Source organism: Bos indicus, chromosome 8, assembly GCF_029378745.1.
Source record: "Bos indicus isolate NIAB-ARS_2022 breed Sahiwal x Tharparkar chromosome 8, NIAB-ARS_B.indTharparkar_mat_pri_1.0, whole genome shotgun sequence".
NCBI classification, from domain to species: Eukaryota; Metazoa; Chordata; class Mammalia; order Artiodactyla; family Bovidae; genus Bos; species Bos indicus.
Window position 1 is genome coordinate 60,002,144 of NC_091767.1, and position 20,872 is coordinate 60,023,015.

General features: G+C 47.7%; 2 protein-coding genes across 2 annotated transcripts; both read right to left on the reverse strand.

The window, feature by feature from the left end:
* Positions 1 to 1,441: 1,441 nt before the first annotated feature.
* Positions 1,442 to 2,422, reverse strand: LOC109562511 (olfactory receptor 13C7-like). The gene has a single exon (XM_019965565.2). It carries the CDS (start codon positions 2,420 to 2,422, stop codon positions 1,442 to 1,444), a length of 981 nt encoding a protein of 326 aa, XP_019821124.2.
* Positions 2,423 to 15,916: 13,494 nt separating this feature from the next.
* LOC109562515 (olfactory receptor 2S2-like) lies at positions 15,917 to 16,945 on the reverse strand. Its single transcript, XM_019965569.2, has one exon. The coding sequence runs from the start codon at positions 16,943 to 16,945 to the stop codon at positions 15,917 to 15,919; it is 1,029 nt and encodes a 342-aa protein (XP_019821128.2).
* Between the last annotated feature and the right edge of the window lie 3,927 nt (positions 16,946 to 20,872).

The following is a 20,872-nucleotide window of genomic DNA, read 5'->3' on the forward strand; positions in this document are numbered from 1 at the left end:
ATCTTCCCAGAGAACAGCATGAACAACATACAGAGATGGGGGCAGTACAAACAGTGTAGAGAAGGGTTGGTGGTGTGCAGGGGTGAGTAGAACATCGGGCTCAGAAAGCGGGGGCTGTTTTCTGGAGGCCCAAGGATTCAGCTGAAGAATGTGGTCTTCCTTCTGTGGTAAGAGGGAGGCATTATAGGTTCTTGGGTGGTTAATCAGCCAGGGTCTGGCAAAGTAGCAGGACCAGTGTGAGTGATGTAAGGCTTTGTTGTGGAGAACAGAGCTGTCATTTGTGGGAGCTATAGGAGAAGCCTGTGCCACGCTTGGCCTCTGAACTTGGTGTCATGTCTGAAGCTGCGCTGGGGTGCGTATGGGGCAGGTGGGGACAGACCATCACCCAGGAGGACACACTGGAACCCGTGTCTGGCCCTCGCTGCCTTGGACTCACTGACACTGGTGACTCACAGGAGGAGCTGGCACTCTCTGCATTGGAGCTCCCTTCTCTCGGGCCTCAGAGCAGCTGCAGGTGGCCTGGCAGGAGCCCGAGGGGCTGCACAGACAGCAAGTGAGGGCTCCACCACCTCAGCATGGCCTTGCCTCTTTCTTTCCATCTCTTCCAGATTCTCTCGTGCTCAACCTGAACCCAGAACCTGAGAGCAAAGGAAGCTCTTGGAGGGCCGGTGGAAACCTAGCTGGATACTCCAGTCCAGAGTCGCACAAGTCAGCTAAGCAGTGCTCCCTGGGTTGATTAACCTGGAAGCAGCCAGTGAGGCACAGCTGACCAGAGAATGGAAGCTCTCGAAATCTCTAGTAGCTCCTGGGTTGACTGTAGGGTAATGGCATTGTCATCAGGCTCTTCAGGAATTCCTTAGTGTTCCCCCTCCTTCCAGAAGTGGGGTAGGTGGGCATCCCCAGGCCTTGGTGTCCGCTCTGGCCTGTGCCTTGAATGATTGGCCAAGGAGGTAGAAGTGGAAGCACCAAGTCATTTCTGAGTGGGAGCTGCAAGAATCCACACAGGCTTTGTCATCTTCTCTTCTTCTTTTGCCATTTGACCATCAGTGTGCATAAGGCAGATGCTTTATCATCTTGAGGCCCACAGGATGAAAAAGATGAAGTAGATCCCCCATTCAACCTCTGATGGACCTGGAGAGTGAGCAAGAAAAAGAACCTTTGTATTTTTAAGACTCTGCAATTCTGAAGTCACGCCACAGTATAACTAGTTCCCCAGGTGGCGCTAGTGGTAAAGAATCCCCCTGACAATACAGGAAACATAGGAGGTCCTGGTTCGATACCTGGGTCGGGAAGATCCTCTGGAGAGGACCTGGAAACCCACTCGAGTATTCTTGCCTGAAGAATGCCATGGACAAAGAAGACTTGTGGACTAGGGTCCATAGATTCCCAAAGGTTTGAACAGGACTAAAGCAACTCAGCACAGACAACTGGCCTGACGGACTTAGAGAACAGCAGGAAAGCAGGCCATCTGCTTGGAGAGATCTCCCCTCAGCAGAGCTATGGTTGCAGCTTTCACCTCTGCATTCCTCATACTGTAGATGATGGGGTTCAGCGAAGGGGTCACAACCCCATAGAACAATGCAAGAAGCTTATCCAAGTAGAGGTCCTTGGCCTTGGGCTTGAAATACATGAAGGAGATAGTCCCATAGAAAATCACCACCACTGTGAGGTGGGCAGAGCAGGTAGAGAAGGCTTTGTGCCGACCGGCAGCAGAGGGCACCCTCAGAATGGCAGTGAGGATGAACACGTAGGACAGGAAGATGAGCAGCAGCGGGGGCAGTGTCACCACAGCTGAAGACACTGTTAATATCAGTGCATTGAGAGAGATGTCCCCACAGGCGAGTTTCAGCACTGCTAAGATCTCACAGAAGAAGTGGTTGATGATATTGTGGCCACAGAAGGGGAGGCTCCAGGTGAGAATGGATTGGAGAAGGGAGTTGGCAAAGCCTGCCCCCCAGCTCAGCGCCACCATCCCTGTGCATGTCTGCCGGTTCATGAGCTCTGAGTAGCGAAGCGGCTGGCAGATGGCCACGTACCGGTCACACGCCATCATGGCCAAGAGCACGCACTCTGTGGAGCCCAGTGCCAGGGTCAGGTACATCTGCAGGGCACAGCCAGGGAAGGAGATGGTGCTTTGGGTTTCCAGGAATTTGACCAGCATGAGAGGCACGAAGGAGGATGTGCCACAGATGTCCATGAGGGCGAGGTTGCTGAGGAAGAAGTACATGGGTGTGTGCAGGCGAGGGTCCAGCATGTTCAGCCCGATGAGGAGGGCGTTCCCCAGCACGTTCACAGAGTAGATGCCCAGGCAGAGCACAAACAGGACCATCTCTAGGTTGTGGTGGTCGTGTAGCCCCAGCAGGAGAAATTCTGTCACGACCGTCTGGTTTGCCCCATTCGTCTCACTCTCCATCCATCTCATTCTCACTCTTTTCCCGTCTGTACCACGAAGATGTTGGATTAAGCACCAGTGGGCCTGGGAGGCAAGCAACGTGGATGTGTGACCTTGAGCAGGTCAAGCCTGCCTCTGGAACTCAGTTTCACCATCGGTACAATGAGAGAATGGACTTCAGGTCTGCAAGCCAGCCCTCTCAGTTCTGTAGTTCTGGTGTAACTTACAGGAGATGGGGTCCATTCTAATCACCTAAGCTCCTCTCTCTTCTCCCCAGGCTGACCTAGGGCAGACAAGAGAATAAATTCGTGTTTCTCGAGCTCTTTTTGAATCTGCAGTGTTCTTGGCTGTTAAGAGGAAGCACATTTTCTAGGCTATGACTTCTCATGGCTAATGACGCCAGTGGGATTTCAGATTCATTCACTCACTGAGGATTTGTTGAGTGCCTACCCTGTGCAGGGTGTTTAGTTGCTGGGCTATAGCAGTAAGAAAACTACGTGGACCAAAAAATGCCACATTTGTAACAAGTGTTGCTCTCTTTCTAAAATTAAGTGGGATGAGCTTGGGAAGGCAGGTGGGTGATGAATGATGGTCACCTCATTCCTTTGGGCATAAAGGTTGAACATTTCTACTGCATAGGATGTACAAGCCTTATTCAGGTATCTCTCCTTAAGATCAGAGACCATGCATTGATTTTTAAAAGAGTATATTAGAACATATATATCCCAGTAGAGTCATTGACACAACATTTAATCCTGGTCCTAAAGACCAAATGAGTCTCCTCTTGGCCTCCGTTTTTAGGATAAATGATATTGACAATAATATTTCACCGGAGGGAAAGGCAGGTTCTAATCTGGCAGAAGTGTCCTGGGTCACTGACCAGCTCTATAAAGGGAAGGTGGGAGGCAGCCACATTCTTTTCCCAGGAGCCTCCATGTCTCTTCTGAGCTGGTCTCAGCCCCTTGGTAAATGCCAGTGTCTGGAGGGAGCCAAGTGTCAAGTGTTAGATGGAAAGCTGTCTTGTAGTCCATGTGATCCCTGTTCTAAGGGAGGAATGGGAACTGATGGTGAATTTTAACCTTTCAGAAGACATAATTACTCTTCCCTCTGTCCCTTCACACCTAGATGACTTGAGGCCAGTGTCCTGTGAAAACATTAGAGCCAGGTCTCTCCTTCAGGGCTGGCTATATCCCTGAATTCTCCTGCTAGATTGTATCTATCATTCATATAGGCCAATGGACCTACCCTTTTCTGAATAAACCATGCCTATTCCCAGAGCTACATCTTTGCTCAAGAAGTTTCCTTTTGAAGGTGTGTCCTTCCTTGCTTCCCCATTAGGGGATCTCCTCTTCCTCTTCAGAACCCAGTTCATCTCTCTTCCTCTCCCACCTGCCCCCTGCAGAGTTACCTGCTCCCTTCTTCCTCCCACAGCCCTTGGCCATCCTCCCTGTTCCTATGCTGCACACCTGTCTCCTCTGCCACACTGGAGAGCAGACTCTCTCTGTCTACCTCCCTCCTGTGTTTCATACAGCAAGTGCTGCCAATGGCAGTCCCACAACAGATAGTCAACACACAATTCAAAAACCCATTGTTAACATAGAAAACCCTAAAGATAGTATCAGAAAATTACCAGAGCCTATCAGTGAATTTAGCAAAGTTTCAGGATATAAAATCAATACACAGAAATCACTTGCATTTCTATATACTAACAACAAAAAATCAGAAAGAGAAATTAAGGAATCAATCCCATTCACCATTGTAAGAAAAAGAATTAAATATCTAGGAATAAACTTACCTAAGGAGACAAAAGAACTGTACACAGAAATTGTAAGACACTGATGAAAGAAATCAAAGATGACACGAATAGAGGGAGAGATATTCCATGTTCCTGGGCAGGAAGAATCAATATTGTGAAAATTACAATACTACCAAATGCAATCTACAGATTCAGTGCGATCCCTATCAAATTACCAATGGAATTTTTCATAGAACTAGAACAAAGAATTTCACAATCCATATGGAAACACAAAAGACCCCAAATAGCCAAAGCAGTCTTGAGGAAGAAGAATGGAGCAGGAGGAATCAACCTTCCTGACTTCAGATTATACTACAAAGCTACGGTCATCAAGACAGTATGGTACTGGCACAAAAACAGAAATATAGACCAATTGAACAAGATAGAAAGCCCAGAAATAAATCCATGCACCTATGGGTACCTTATTTTTTACAAAGGAGGCAAGAATATACAATGAAGAAAAGACAGCATCTTCAATAATTGGTGCTGGGAAAACTGGACAGCTATATGTAAAAGAATGAAATTAGAACACTTCCTAACACCATACACAAAGATAAACTCAAAATGGATTAAAGATCTAAATATAAGACCAGAAAGTATAAAACTCTTAGAGGAAAACATAGGCAGAACACTCGATGACATAAATCAAAGCAAGATCCTCTATGACCCACCTCCTAGAGTAACAGAAATAAGAACAAAAGTAGACAAGTGAACCTGATTAAACTTAAAAGCTTTTGCACAGCAAAGGAAACTATGAGCAAGGTGAAAAGACAACCCTCAGAATGTGAGAAAATAATAGCAAATGAAACAACTGATAAAAGATTAATTTCAAAAATATACAAGCCACTCATACAACTCAATACCAGAAAAACAAACAACACAATCAAAAAGTGGGAAAAAGACTAAACAGACATTTCTCCAAAGAAGACATACAGATGGCTAACAAACACATGAAAAGATGCTCAACATTGCTCATTATTCAAGAAATGCAAATCAAAACTACAACGAGATACCATCCCACACCGGTCAGTACGGCCGTCATCAAAAAGTCTACAAACGTCAAATCTGGAGAGGGTGTGGAGAATGCTCTTGCACTGTTGGTGGGAATGTAAATTGATACAGCCACTATGGAAAATGGTAAGAAGATTCCTTAAAAAACTAGGAAGAGTACCACCAAATGACCCAGCAATCCCACTCCTAGGCATATACCCTGAGGAAACCAAAATTGAAAAAGACATATGTATCCCATTGATCATTGCAGCTGTATTTACAATAGCTAGAACATGGACAACCTAGATGTCCATCAACAGATGAATGGATAAAGAAGTTGTGGTACATATACACAAAGGAATATTCAATTCAGTTCAGTTCAGTTCAGTCGCTCAGTCGTGTCCGAATCTTTTGACCCCAAGAACTGCAGCACACCAAGCCTCCCTGTCCATCACCAACTCCTGGAGTTTTACCCAAACTCATGTCCATTGAGTGGGTGATGCCATCCAACCATCTCATGCTCTGTCATCCCCTTCTCTTCCTGCCCTCAATCTTTCCCAGCATCAGGGTCTTTTCAAATGAGACAGCGCTTTGCATCAGGTGGCCAAAGTACTGGAGTTTCAGGTTCAACATCAGTCCTTCCAAAGCACATATTACTCAGCCATAAAAAGGAATGCATTTGAGTCAGTCCTAATGAGGTGGGTGAAACTTGAACCTATTATACAGAGTGAAGGAAGTCAGAAAGAAATATAAATATCGTATTCTAACACATATATATGGAATCTAGAAAAATGGTACTGAAGAATTTATGTACAGAGCAGCAATGGAGAAACAGACATAGAGAATAGACTTATGGACATAGGGAAACGGGAGGAGAGGGTGAGATGTATGGAAAGAGTAACATGGAAACTTACATAACCATATGTAAAATAGATGGCCAACAGGAATTTGCTGTATGACTCAGGAAACTCAAACAGGAGCTCTGTATCAACCTAGAGGGATGGGATGGGGAAGGTGATAGGAGGGAGGTTCAAAAAGGAGGAGATATGCAGAGTACATCATGAGAAACGCTGGACTGGAAGAAACACAAGCTGGAATCAAGACTGCTGGGAGAAATATCAATAACCTCAGATATGCAGATGACACCACCCTTATGGCAGAAAGTGAAGAGGAACTAAAGAGCCTCTTGATGAAAGTGAAAGTGGAGAGTGAAAAAGTTGGCTTAAAGCTCAACATTCAGAAAACGAAGATCATGGCATCTGGTCCCATCACTTCATGGGAAATACATAGGGAAACAGTGGAAACAGTGGCAGACTTTATTTTTTTGGGCTCCAAAATCACTGCAGATGGTGACTGCAGCCATGAAATTAAAAGACACTTACTCCTTGGAAGGAAAGTTATGACCAACCTAGATAGCATATTGAAAAGCAGAGACATTACTTTGCCAACAAAGGTCAGTCTAGTCAAGGCTATGGTTTTTCCAGTGGTCATGTATGGATGTGAGAGTTGGACTGTGAAGAAGGCTGAGTGCCGAAGAATTGATGCTTTTGAACTGTGGTGTTGGAGAAGACTCTTGAGAGTCCCTTGGACTGCAAGAAGATCCAACCAGTCCATTCTGAAGGAGATCAGCCCTGGGATTTCTTTGGAAGGAATGATGCTAAAGCTGAAACTCCAGTACTCTGGCCACCTCCTGCGAAGAGTTGACTCATTGGAAAAGACTCTGATGCTGGGAGGGATTGGGGGCAGGAGGAGAAGGGGACGACAGAGGATGAGATGGCTGGATGGCATCACTGACTTGATGGACGTGAGTCTGAGTGAACTCCGGGAGTTGGTTATGGACAGGGAGGCCTGGCATGCTGCGATTCATGGGGTCGCAAAGAGTCAGACACGACTGAGTGACTGAACTGAACTGAACTGATATGAATACCTATAGCTAATTCATGTTGAGGTTTGACAGAAAACAACAAAATTCTGGAAAGCAATTATCCTTCAATAAAAAAATAATTTAAAAAAATCATCGCATAACAGCTTCATCACCAGCCTAACTGTGTGATGTTGACCAAGTCACTAGACCTTTGAGACTCAATTTCCTTCTGAAGAAAGGGGATTCTGTGTAGTGCAGATGAGACTCACAGAGAAAAAGGCTGCTGATCCATCCAGCAGCAAGGCTCCAGATCAGAGATCGCGCCTTCAGCTATTGACACCTGCTGAACCTGTGCTCCCTGCCTCCAGGACAGAAGCTCCAGCATCTGCCATGACCCTCTCTCTCCCCAGAGGCAATGCTGATTTTCCCTCCTCCAGCTTAAATCAGGATGATTGTTAAGGGAGTTTATGAAACAGACAGGGGTAGTTGTTTAATCTGTGTTAATCATTGACCATAAATCTTATCCATGTAAACATTAAAGGTAGGAATTCTCCTGCTGAAGTCTGGCGAAAACGGTGAAGAATTGCCTGAGTACGATGGCTCATCCATCCACACATCCAGCAAATTATTACTGAGCACCTCCTATGTGCTGGTGCTGGGAACACAGCAGAGGCAAATAGGGCCTTCTGCCCTCGCAGTGTTTATAGTCATCCCTTGTCCCTTGGTGACTTGGTCATATCCCTTCCTCTCTCAGGGCTTTAGAAACCTCTAGATTCTCTTTGAGTCTAGGATGTAAAGACAAAATAAAACCTGAGGTCTGGGAAGCAAAAGTTAAAAGGGCACCTGGGTCATGACTTTATGTGGCTAGATTAATCCTGCCGCTTAACTTAATTCATTTATAAGAACTTGGTCTTTGTTGGTGTGTTGCTGCAAAAAGAACTGGTAACCTCCAGTATTGACCCCAGATACAGGTATGGGGAGTGTTTTCAGGGAGATAAAAGGCAGGATACCACCTGACTCTGCTTTTCTCTTCAACACCCTTGTCTCCATCAGAGAGATCAGGTGGGAATGGATGGACATCAGAGGCCTTTGTCATCAGGCTGTGGCCTGTGCCTGCCCTCACCTCCTACACATCCCTTTGTGCTGGCCTGCTCCAGCCTCAGCAGACCACTCCCCGCTGGTGGACAAACCCCACAGGCTCCTGTTCCCTCCCTCTTCTCATGCTTGCCTCAGGCCGGAACACCTTTCTCTCAGACCCATCTTCCAAGGCTCGGCTCACACCCACCTCCTCTGTGGGGTCAGCTTCTGAGATGTCTCCACAGCACTGACCATCCTGACAGCATGATGCCTACAGCTGTTAGCACGATTAATTTGTTGTGTGTGTGTATCATTCTCTCTCACACAGTGAGCTGCAGAAATCACAGGGCTGTGTGCAACTCCCCCCCAAACCTTCCAGCACCCCACACAGGAGCTGCCATTTGAGATGGTTCTTTCCTTTTGCTAAAATCCTGATCCCGGATTTCCTAGTCACCCTCGTTCCCATTTCCCCCATGTACACAAACAGGATTTGACTATAGGGACAAGAGATTTGGGGGTCCATTTTCTCCATGCAAGAACAACTGCTCTCTCTCAAGAGCTAAATGAGGAGACAGGTGGTTTTCCTTGCAATTTAAGCATCTGATCAGAACATTTTCATGGAAATCAGCAGCAGCCCATGAAGCTATAGGCTTGTGACCTCAAAGAAATAAGATTCTGTCTAGAAAACACCATGCTGCCAGGTTACTGACAGCTTGGACTGCAACATGGGCTCAGGTTGGCGCCACAGACAGCAACTGTAGTTCTCTCGGCCCATCAATTAGGATGAGCTGAGTTTTGGCTATTTTCAGAATGGATAACCAACAAGGACATATTGCACAACACATGGAACTCTACCCAGTGTTATGTTCCAGCCTGGATGGTGGGGAGGGGTAGGGGAGAATGAGTCCATGTATCTGAATGACTGAGCCCCTTCCCTGTTCACCTGAAACTACCTCAATATTGTTCATCAGCTATACTCCAATACAAAATAAAAAGCTTAAAGTTTGAAAATATAAAAGATCTTACAGTGAAAAGAAAAAAGATGAGCAGAGTCTTGCTGCAGTAACACACAGCCTTGTGATTTTAGTGGCTCGCCAGGACAGAGGTTTAGTTCTCACACTTCGTGTAGATTGGAGGTTTTCAGGGGGCTCTGTTCCAGATTGTCAACCTCAGAGACTCTGGCTCCACCCTCTGGGACATCACCAGTTCTCACAGCTGGGGAAGAACACAGCAGAATATCTCACACTGACAGGTCATTCCTCTGACTCAGAAGTGAGATGTGTCCCATCTGTCCACAGCCTGCTGCCCTGTGTAATTCTACCACATGCCCAGAGGAGGAGGACCAGACACGCTGCAGAGCATTTTGGTGCAATGGTGTTTTGCAGTAGACTCAGGAAACCACTCTAGCATCTGTCTGACAGGTCTCTCATTCCATCATGTCCTGGAAAGTCAGGTTTACAGAGTGATGGGAGATTGAGTGTCTCTGAGAATCACTGTCTAATTCTCTCCTCAGTTTTACTCCTCCTGAGAGGCAGGGTGATGCCATGGAAGAAGCCCCAGGCTGAGAGTGAGGGATCCAGGTTTGATTCTTGCCTTTGTTCCCTTTCTTCTGTATGACCTTGGATGAGTTTCTCTTTGTGTGAAGTGGAGCCATTCGATATGTGATCTCTGGTACTCTGTACCATCACCAAAACATTCCCTCATCTTTCTGGCAACTTCCAACCCAGGTAAATATCATGTCAATTTCATTGGCTGGTAATTCTAGTTTGAACCATTTCGTTTTTATTTTAAGCTTCAGAAATGATTTTAAAGGAAGGTGAGTGGCACAAGAAGAAGCTCCTGTTACAATGTCCCAGAAGTGCCTGCATCTGGATTCCTGAGTCACTCCTCCTCACTATGATGGCAGAGCCGGTGAGTGTGGGCTTTGGAGTCAGACTGCCAAGCCCAAGTCTGAGACCTGCCATTTGTTAATGGTTTTCCCAGTGTCAGCCTCCTTACCTGTAGAAATAAGAGTAGCATTTCTCATGGGATGATTTTGAGAATCCAGTGAAAGGTCTTAGCAGAGAGCTTGACACAGGGTAAATATTCAGTAAGTGGCAACCGATATTATTAATATCATTATGTTCCCTTCTCCAAGCAGATATTCTGGTTTCAGTATGTTTAAAAAAGATTTCAGGAGAGTAGTCAACACGCTAGATGGACTCTCCTTGCCTCCCACCTGTTGTCCAGTGACATTAGTAAAGGCAGGTAGCTGAGCTGCTGCCAGGTGAGGTGACCCAAGGCTTGGGAGAGCAGAGTGAGGGAGTGCTGAGTTCATTACCAGGAAACACACTGTGCTGGGGTGGGCCCGGATCGAGGCCCGAGCCCCCGAGGCCCAGCCCCCTGGTCCCCTGCCACGTAGACATCTCTCCTGTTCCCTGCCCCCAGGGACTTCGCAGTCCCTGCCCAATTTAAAGTTCAGACTCTGCAATGACACAGGTTTGCAGACTTGGCACGATGGGGCTTCAGAGACCCCAGGTTCCCTGTGCTGCCCCAGGAGGGCCTGGCTGGGTGAGGTGGGCCCAGGAGAGACCCTGGACTGGAATATGAAGACTGGGTCTCACTGCAGCCCTGCCCCTTGGACGTGAGGCTCGAGGGTTGTGATTCCGTAGCCTCGCCTGGGTGTCCAGGGTGTCTCCTGGCAAGAGTGCTGTGGGGACCTGCACTCATGAAAGGTTAAGGAAAGTGAATTGCTGTAGGGGGTGAAGCGCCGGACACTTGTTGGGGATGTGAAGTCAGGGATTGAGTGGGTGGGTGAGTTTGTGCAGGTCCCCTTTCATTTTTCCCTTCCTATGCCATTCTCTTTCCTTCACACGAAACAATAACTTGACACAGTTCAGGGCTTACAAAGCAGCCTTAAGTAACACTGCAGCAATTGTAAACTTCCCGTTTACTGTGATTTGTCTCTTGGAATTTTTTTTTGGTCAAAATACAGGTCAAATAAAATATTGGCATTCATCACCACTTATTTTCTAGCTGCTCAGGACCGGGCCCATCTTGGCACCCCATGGATGCCCACAAACATCCAAACAAGCTCCTTGACAGCACTCCCTCACCCTCCAGCCTACTTCTCTTATCTTCCCAATCTCTCAGGGTGTCTCACAGCATACAGCACTATCGGCCCAAATAACCCAGAAGCCTGTCATGGCCCTACAGTCCCCTCCTCCCTCAGCCACCTCTGCCATCAGTTGACTGTCCCCAAGCTTTCTCAGCTCCACCCTCTTTGCCTGACTGCCCACCTGGGTCAGGCCCCATCGGTGTTTCCTCACTTCCTGCCCTTGGGCGGGGGCCTTTCTACTCTGTGCTCTATCTGAAGCCACATGATCTTCCATTTCTTAAACATAATATTTTTTAAAATTCAAAACCATGTTCATTTTAGAAGTATTGACCATTACTGGAAAGAATAATCAGGAAAATAGTATTTATCGGTAATCCCATCTCCCAGAGGAATCAATTGTTAGCCATATTTTTTATAGTTTTCCATAATACTCTATAGACATACTTATTCATATATCCATAAGAAAAATACCTTTAAAAAGTGGGATTATATGGAATACAAACTTATTTGTTCTGCCTTTTTCTGTTAATTACAGTGTGAACATTTCAAACCATCAAATATTCTTAAAAATATAAGATTTCTAATGGCTGGGTCACAATCTATGATTGGGCTCCACCAGGATTTATTTAAACATTCTGCTATGGTTGCGCTTGAAGAGTTTTACATTTTTTTTTTTTTTTTTTACCGCAAATAACTCTCGGATTAATACCCATATAGAAATCTTTGCATCTCTAGTAATTTTCTCAGAGTATTTCCTAGAAGTATAGGGGTTGGGTCAGAAGGTTTGGTGTTTTGAAATCTCTTGATGCATACCCATAACTTAAATAGCTGGGATTCAGGACACAGTCAGCATAGCACAGAAGGCCCTGAAGAGGGAGACAGAGCTGAGACAGACCTCACCCAGGAAGGAGGGATCAGAAGGGGCTTTCTGGAAGGGGGGTGGGTGTGGGCACTGAGTGAGAACTGAATGAATTTCCATAATGCCAAGATATTGGGGAGGTGGTCTCTCTGGCCCCTAGTGTGCATACTGCATTCCTCACATGAGATTTGCATCATCCCATCTGGTCCCCAGCCAGTAAAGCCCTGAGGACACAAGTACAGTGCCTAGCCTGGTGTGTGATAAGTGTCCAATATAAGTTAGCTAAAGGGCCAGAGGTGTTTGGACATGAGAGGCAACAGCAAGGGGAAGACAGAGAGGCCAGAAGGGGCATGATGTTCATGGGGAAACTGGGACTAGTTTAGTGTGTCTGGAATGTGTGTGTGTGTGGTGTGTGGTGGAAATAAGCAAGCAGTGATGAGGTTGGGCCGGTAGATGGTCTGGCTTTTATCCTATGAGCAATGGTGACATTGGAGGGATTTAAGCAAGTGTGTAGTATGATCAGATTGGTGTGATTTTTTGTTTTCTTTTCTCAGAAAGATTTTTTTTTTTTTTTTTTTTTTAGTTAGTGCAGAGGATGGATTTTAGAGTCTGGCACAGCTGTTTCACTATCTGAGAGAGAGAGGAGGTGACAGTGACATCAGAGGAAGGAGAGGACTGACCAGGAGCTGCTGTGAGGTGGCTGCTCTGGGCCGTGGTGATGGATTGGATGTGTGGCGTGGTGAGCGTGAGATATATATGCCTCTGATGACTGCCTGGTTTCTGGCTGGGTGACTTAGGGAGCTTTGGTGCTGTTCCCTGAGAGGGTGACAGACCTTTAGGGGCAGAGGGATGAGTTCAGCTGTGGGCAGTTTAAGTGTGAGGTGCCTTTGGGATTCCTGGAGGGGAAGGGCCAGCAGGAACATCTTGCTGGGAAAAGCAACTGAAGCACGTCTGGAACCGTGGTCTCCTGGCTCCCCAAATGGTGGTCCTTTGCTGTCTCCTGACTTGTTTCAGTGACTTCCTAGAAGGCAGGGCTGTCACCATGAGATACTTTTGCTCCCCACTCGTGTCTGTTCAGACTAAGCCCCTGACTGCTTAGTACAGCACAGGATCCAGTCCCCAGGTGTGACATGTGAGGGCTTTTGAGTGACAGTTCAATTCAGTTCAGTTCAGTTGCTCAGTCGTGTCCAACTCCTGTGACTCCACAGACTGTGGCATGCCAGGCATCCCTGCCCATCACCAACTCCCAGAGCTTACTCAAACTCATGTCCATTGAGTTGGTGATGCCGTCCAACCATCTCATCCTCTGTCTTCCCCTTCTCCTCCTGCCTCCAACCTTTCCCAGCATCAGCGTCTTTCCCAATGAGTCAGTTCTTCACATCAGGTGTCCAAAATATTGGAGCTTCAGGTTCAGCATCAGTCCTTCCAATGAATATCAGGACTGATTGCCTTTAGGATTGATTGGTTTGATCTCCTTGCTGTCCAAGGGACTCTCAAGAGTCTTCTCCAACACCACAGTTCAAAAGTATCAATTCTTTGGTGCTCCGCTTTCTTTATGGCACAACTCTCACATCCATACACGACTACTGGAAAAACCACAGCTTTGACTAGACAAACCTTTGTCGGCAAAGTAATGTGTCTGCTTTGTAATATGCTGTCTAGGTTTGTCATAGTTTTTGTTCCAAGTCGCCAAGTGTCTTTGAATTTCATGGCTGTGGTCAGCATATACAGTGATTTTTGGAGCCCAAGAAAATAGTCTGTCACTGTTTCCATTGTTTCCTCATCTGTTTGCCATGAAGTGATTGGACTGGATGCCATGATCTTTGTTTTTTGAATGTTGAGTTTTAAACCAGCTTTTTTGCTCTCCTCTTTCACCTTCATCAAGAGGCTCTTTAGTTCCTCTTCAATTTCTGCCAATAGGGTGGTGTCATCTGCGTATTTGAGTGACAGTTCAATAACCTTCTGTTGGGAAAGCTCTGTGGAGCTACAGAGACAAGCCCCTAAAGAGTCCTGCCTTCGAGGCACCCACATTGTTGTGAAACATTGTGGACACAAAGCAGAAGGGCTTCAGTTCAGTTCAGTCACTCAATTGTGTCCGACTCTTTGTGACCCCATGGACTGCAGCATGCCAGGCCTCCCTGTCCATCACCAACTCACGGAGTTTACTCAAACTCATGCCCATTGAGTTGGTGATGCCATCCAACCATTTCATCCACTGTTGTCCCCTTCTCCTCCTGTCTTCAATCTTTCTCAGCATCAGGGTCTTTTCAAATGTCAGTTCTTTGCATCAGGTGGCCAAAGTATTGGAGTTTCAGCCTCAACATCAGTCAGAAGGGTTTACATAGCAAACAAACTGTGCCAACAAAGTGTGGTGGGACACAAAGGAGAGAGCCCCTTTAAAAAGCTAGGAAAGGCTGTGTTCAAGTGATGGTGTCTAAGGTGGCTTGAATAAAAGTCCCAGATCTCCCCAGGGAACAGCATGAACAGCATACAGAGATGTGGGGAGTACCGACAGTGTGGAGAGGGGTTGGTGGTGTGCGGGGGTGAGTAGAACATCAGGCTCACAAAGTGGGGGCTCTTTTCTGGAGTCCCGAGGACTCAGCTGAAGAATGTGATCTTCCTGCTCTGATAATGGGGAGCAAGCATAGGTTCTTGGGTGGTGAATCAGCCAGAATCCAGCCAAAGTAGCAGGACCAGTGTGAATGATGTAAGGCTTTGTTGTGGAGAACAGAGCTGTCATTTGCGGGAGCTGTAGGAGAAGCCTGTGCCATGCTGGGCCTCTGCACTTGGTGTCAGGTCTGAAGCTGCGCTCGGGTGGCATGAAGGGGCAGGTGGGGACAGACCAGCACCCAGGACGACACACTGGAACCCGTGTCTGGCCCTCCCTGCCTTGGACTCAGTGACACTGGTGACTCACAGGAGGAGCTGGCACTCTCTGCATTGGAGCTCCCTTCTCTCGGGCCTCAGAGCGGGTGCAGGTGGCCTGGCAGGAGCCCGAGGGGCTGCACTGACAGCAAGTGAGGGCTCTACCACCTCAGCACGGCCTTGCCTCTGCCTTTCTATCTCTTCCAGATTCTCTCGTGCTCAACCTGAACCCAGAACCTGAGAGCAAAGAAAGCTCTTGGAGGGCCGGTGGAAACCTAGCTGTATACTCCAGTCCAGAGTCACCACAAGCCAGCTAAGCAGTGCTCCCTGGGTTGATTAACCTGGAAGCAGCCAGTGAGACACACCTGGCCAGAGAATGGAAGCTCTAGAAACCTCTAGTAGCTCCTGGGTTGATGGTAGGGTAGTGGCATTGTCACCAGGCTCTTCAGGAATTCCTTAGTGTTCCCCCTCCCTCCAGAAGTGGGGTAGGTGGGCATCCCCAGGCCTTGGTGTCCGCTCTGGCCTGTGCCCTGAATGATTGGCCAAGGAGGTAGAAGTGGAAGTACCAGGTCATTTCTGAGTGGAAGCTGAAAGAATCCACACAGGCTTTGTCATCTTCTCTTCTTCTTTTGCCATTTGACCAGTAGTGTGCATAAGGCAGATGCTTTATCATCTTGAGGCCCACAGGATGAAAAAGATGAAGTAGATCCCCCATCCAACCTCTGATGGACCCGGAGAGTGAGCAAGAAAAAGAATCTTTGTGTTTTTAAGCCTCTGCAATTTTGAAGTCACGCCACAGTATAACTAGTTCCCCAGGTGGCGCGAGTGGTAAAGAACCTCCCTGCCAATACAGGAGACATAAGAGTTCCTGGTTCAATACCTGGGTTGGGAAGATCCCCTGGAAGAGGACCTGGCAACCCACTCGAGTATTCTTGCCTGAAGAGTGCCATGGGCAAAGAAGGCTGGCGGACTAGAGCTCATAGATTCCCAAAGATTTGGCCAGGTCTAAAGCGACTCAGCACACACACACCTGCCTGATGGACGTAGAGAACAACAGGAAAGCAGGCCATCTTCCTGGAGAGAAGGTCTCCCCTCAACAGAGCTATGGCGGCAGCCTTCACCTCTGCATTCCTTAGGCTGTAGATGATGGGGTTAAGCGAGGGCGTCACGACCCCGTAGAACAACGCAAGAAGCTTATCCAAGTAGAGGTCCTTGGCCTTGGGCTTGAAGTACATGAAGGAGATAGTCCCATAGTAAATCACCACCACTGTGAGGTGGGCAGAGCAGGTAGAGAAGGCTTTGTGCCGGCCGGCAGCAGAGGGCACCCTCAGGATGGTAGTGAGGATGAACACGTAGGACAGGATGATGAGCAGAAGCGGGGGCAGTGTCACAACAGCTGAAGCCACCGTTAATATCAGTGCATTGAGAGAGATGTCCCCACAGGCTAGTTTCAGCACTGCCAAGATCTCACAGAAGAAGTGGTTGATGATATTGTGGCCACAGAAGGGGAGGCTCCAGGTGAGAATGGAATGGAGAAGGGAGTTGGCAAAGCCTGCTCCCCAGCTCAACACCGCCATCCACATGCACGTCTGCTGGTTCATGAGCTCTGAGTAGTGAAGTGGCTGGCAGATGGCCACGTACCGGTCACACGCCATCATGGCCAAGAGCACACACTCTGTGGTGCCCAGCGCCAGGGTCAGGTACATCTGCAGGGCACAGCCAGGGAAGGAGATGGTGCTCTGGGTTTCCAGGAAGTTGACCAACATGAGAGGCACAAAGGAGGATGTGCCAGAGATGTCCATAAGGGCGAGGTTGCTGAGGAAGAAGTACATGGGGGTGTGCAGGCGGGGGTCCAGCATGTTCAGCTCAATGAGGAGGGCGTTCCCCAGCACGTTCACAGAGTAGATGCCCAGGCAGAGCACAAACAGGACCATCTGTAGGTTGTGGTGTTCGTGTAGTCCTAGCAGGACAAACTCTGTCATGACCGTCTGGTTTGCCCCATTCATCTCACTCTCCATCCATCTCATTCTCCCTCTTTTCCCGTCTGTTCCACGAAGATGTTGGATTAAGCACCAGTGGGCCTGGGAGCCAAGCAACATGGATGTGTTACTTGGGGTGACTCAGCCCTGCCTCTGGAACTCAGTTTCACCTTCGTTATAATGAGAGAGTGGACTTCAGGTCTGCAAGCCAACTCTCTCTGTTCTGTAGTTCTGGTGTAAGTTATAGGAGATGGGGTCCATTCATACTTCTAGGCTCTTCTCTCTTCTCCCCAGGCTGACCTAGGGGAGACAAGAGAATAAATTCTTGTTTCTTGAGCTCCTTTTGAATCTGCAGTGTTCTTGGCTCTTAAGAGAAAGCACGTTTTCTAGGTTATGACTTCATATGGCTGAATGATGCCCATAGGATTTCAGATTCATTCACTTACTGAGGATTTGACAGTGCCTACCCTGTGCAGGGTGTTTAGGTGCTGGGCTATAGCAGTAAGAAAACTAAGTGAACAAAAGATGCCACAGTTATAACAAGTGCTGCTCCTCTTTCTCAAATTAAATGAGATGAGCTTGGGAAGGCAGATGGGTTTTGAATGATGGTCACCTCATTCCTTTGGGCATAAAGGTTGAACATTTCTACTACATAGGATGTACAGCCTTATTCAGGTGTCTCTCCTTAAGATCACAGACCATGAATTGATTTTTAAAAGAATATACAAGAACATACTTATCCCAATAGAGCCACTGGTCACAATATTTAACTCTGGATATAAAAGCCAATTGAGTCTCCTCTTGGCCTCCATATAGCTTTTTAGAATAAATGATATTGACAATAATATTACACAGGAGGGAAATGCAGGTTCTAATCTGGCAGAGGTGTCCTGGGTCACTGACCCACTCTATAAAAGGAGGGTGGGAAGCAGCCACATCTTTGCCCAGGAGCCTCCATGTCTCTTCTGAGGTGGGCTCGGCCCCTTGGGAAATGCCAGTGTCTGGAGGGAGCCAAGTGTCACGTGTCAGATGGAGAGCTGTCTTGTGGCCCAGGTGACCCCCTGCTCTTAGGGATAAATAGGAGCTGATAGTGAACTTTAACTTGTCAGAAGACCAAATCATCCCTCCCTCCATCTCTTCACTCCTTGATGGACGTGAGGCCAATGTCCTATGACAACGTTAGAGTCCTCTCTGTCCTTCAGCAATGGTTCCCTCCCTCTCATTCTTCCTGTAGAATTGCATCTATCGTTCATATCAGCCGGTGAGCTTACTCTTCCTAAATAAACCATGTCTGTCCCCAAAACTATAATTTTTCCCAAGAAGTTCCCTTTGGAAGGCTTGTCCTCCCTCTCCTCCAAACTAGGGGGATGCTTCTTCTCCTCTTCAGAGCCCAGCTCCTCTCTCCTCCTCTCCCACCTGCCCCCTGCACAGTTGTCTGCTCCCTTCTTCCTCCCACAGCCCTTGGCCAACCTCCCTGTTCTTGTGCTGCACACCTGGCTCCTCTGTCACACCTGAGAGCAGACTCTGTCTACTTCCTCCAGGCACCTCATATTGCGAATGCTTCTAAGGCCAGTCAGTCAACAGACAGTCAGTTCAAAAACCCAGCACTGCATAACAGCTTCATAACTAAGTATAGCTCTCCAATATTGACCAAGTCACTTGGCCTGTGAGCCTCAATTTCCTTTTGAAAAGGGATTCTGTGTAGTCCAGATGAGACTCACATAAAAAAGTACTGGTAAATCACCTAGCGGCAAGGCTTCAGGTCAGAGACTGTGCCTTCAACCATGGCACCTGCTGGATCAGTGCTCCCCTCCTCCCAGACAAGACCTCCAGCATCTGTCAGGACTCCCTCTCTCCCCAGAAATTGTGCTGGTTTTCCCTCCTCCAGCCTATATCAGGGTGATATTGTTAAGGAAGTTTCTGGATCATATGGGGTATGTGATTAATCAGGGTCAGTCATTGACAGTAAATCTTACTCATGCAAACACTTGAAGGTAGGGATTCTCTTGCTGAAGTTTGGCAAACAGGTGAATAACTCCCTCAGTGTGATGGCTTATTAATTCGCACATCCAGGATATTATTATGGAGCACCTACTATGCACTGAGTGCTGGCGACACAGCAGAGGCTTATGTGCCTTCTTCCCTCGCAGTGTTTGCAGGCATCCCCTTTCTCTTGGTGACCTTGATCCTATTCCCTCCTCTCACTTGGCTTTAAAAACATCTAGATTCTCTTTGAGTCTCGAATGTAAAGACAGAGTAAAACTTGAGGTCTGGAAAGCAGAAGTTAAAAGGGCAGGTCTCTCCTAGGTTATGACTTCATGTGGCTGGATTAAGTCCACAGCTTCATTTCAGATACAAGTATAAGGCCTTTGTCTATATCCAAGACTCCTGATAACCTCCAATTCCGACACTGGACACAGGAGTGGGGGTGTTTTCAGGCAAGTAAATGGTAGGAAACCACCTGACTCTGCATTTCTCTCCCCAAACTTGTCTCCATCAGAGAGACCAAGTGGGAATGGCATGGACATCGGAGGGCTTTGTCATCAGGCTCTGGCCTCCCCTCAACCCCGCCTCACCTCCTGCGCCTTCGGGCATGCCTCCACACCTCAGCAGATCACACTCCCCATTGGTGGACAAACCCCACCGGCTCCTGTCCCCTCCCTCTTCTGCTTTCCTCAGGCTGGAGCACCTTTCTCTCTATACTCATCCTCCAAGGCTCAGCTCACACCCACCTCCTCCCTGGGGCTGCCCTCTCGACGTCTCCACAGCACTGACCATCCTGACACCGTGATGCTCACACAGTTTCTTGTGTGAGCACGGTTTCTTGTGCGTGTCATTCTCTCTTATATAATAGACTGTGAGCGACGGAAATCACAGGGCTGTGTCCAATTTACCCCCAACCTCCCCAGCACCCCACACAGGAGCTGCCGTTTAAGATCCAGTGGTTTCCTTCTGCTAAAATCCTGATCCCCGATTTCCTACCTTGAGATCACCCTCCTTCCCCTTTCCCCCATGTGCACACACAGGATGTGATCACAAGGACGAGAGCTTTGGGGGTGCCATCTCGTCCATGCAAGAACAACTGCTCTCTCTCAGAGCTAAATGAGGAGACAGGTGGTTTCCTTGCAATTTAAGCATCTGATCAGAACATCCATGGAAATCAGAAATAGCCCATGAAGCTGTAGGCTTGTGACCCCAAAGAAATAAGACTCTGTCTAGAAAACACCATGCTGCCAGGTTACTGCCAGCTTGGACTGCAACATGGGCTCAGGCTGGCACCACAGACAGCAACTGTAGCTCTCTTGGTCCATCAAGATGAGCTGAGTTTTGGCTATTTTCAGAATGGATAACTAACAAGGACGTATTGCACAACACATGGAATTGTACTCACTGTTATGTGCCAGCCTGGATGGTGGTGAGGGTGAGGGGAGAATGGGTCCTTGTGTCTGAATGACTGAGTCCCTTCCCTGATCACCTGAAACTACCTCAATATTGTTCATCAGCTATACCCCAATACAAAATAAAAAGCTTAAAGTTTAAAATAAAAAAGACCTTACAGTGGGAAAAAAAAGATGAGCAGAGTCTTGCTGCAGTAACACACAACCTCGTGATTATAGTGACTTAGCAGGACAGAGGTTTAGTTTTCACCCTTCATATCCATTGCAGGTTTTCAGGGGGCTCTGTTCCAGGTTCTCATCCTAAGTGGCCCTGGCTCCACCCTCAGGGACATCACCAGTTCTCACAGCTGGGGAAGAACACAGCAGAGAATCTCACGCCAGCAGGTCACGGCTCCGATTCAAAAGCGACGTGTGTCCCATCTGTCCACAGCCTGCTGCCCTGTGTAATCCTACAAATGCCCAGAGGAGGAGGACCAGACATGCTGCAGAGCATTTTGGGACAATGGTGTTTTGCAGTAGACTCAGGAAACCACTCTAGCATCTGTCTGACAGGTCT

What these genes read in the sequence shown, in the direction of transcription:
- LOC109562515 (XM_019965569.2), bottom strand. Translation starts at nt 16,945, where the DNA reads ATGAATGGGGCAAACCAGACGGTCATGACAGAGTTTGTCCTGCTAGGA.
- LOC109562511 (XM_019965565.2), bottom strand. Translation starts at nt 2,422, where the DNA reads ATGAGATGGATGGAGAGTGAGACGAATGGGGCAAACCAGACGGTCGTG.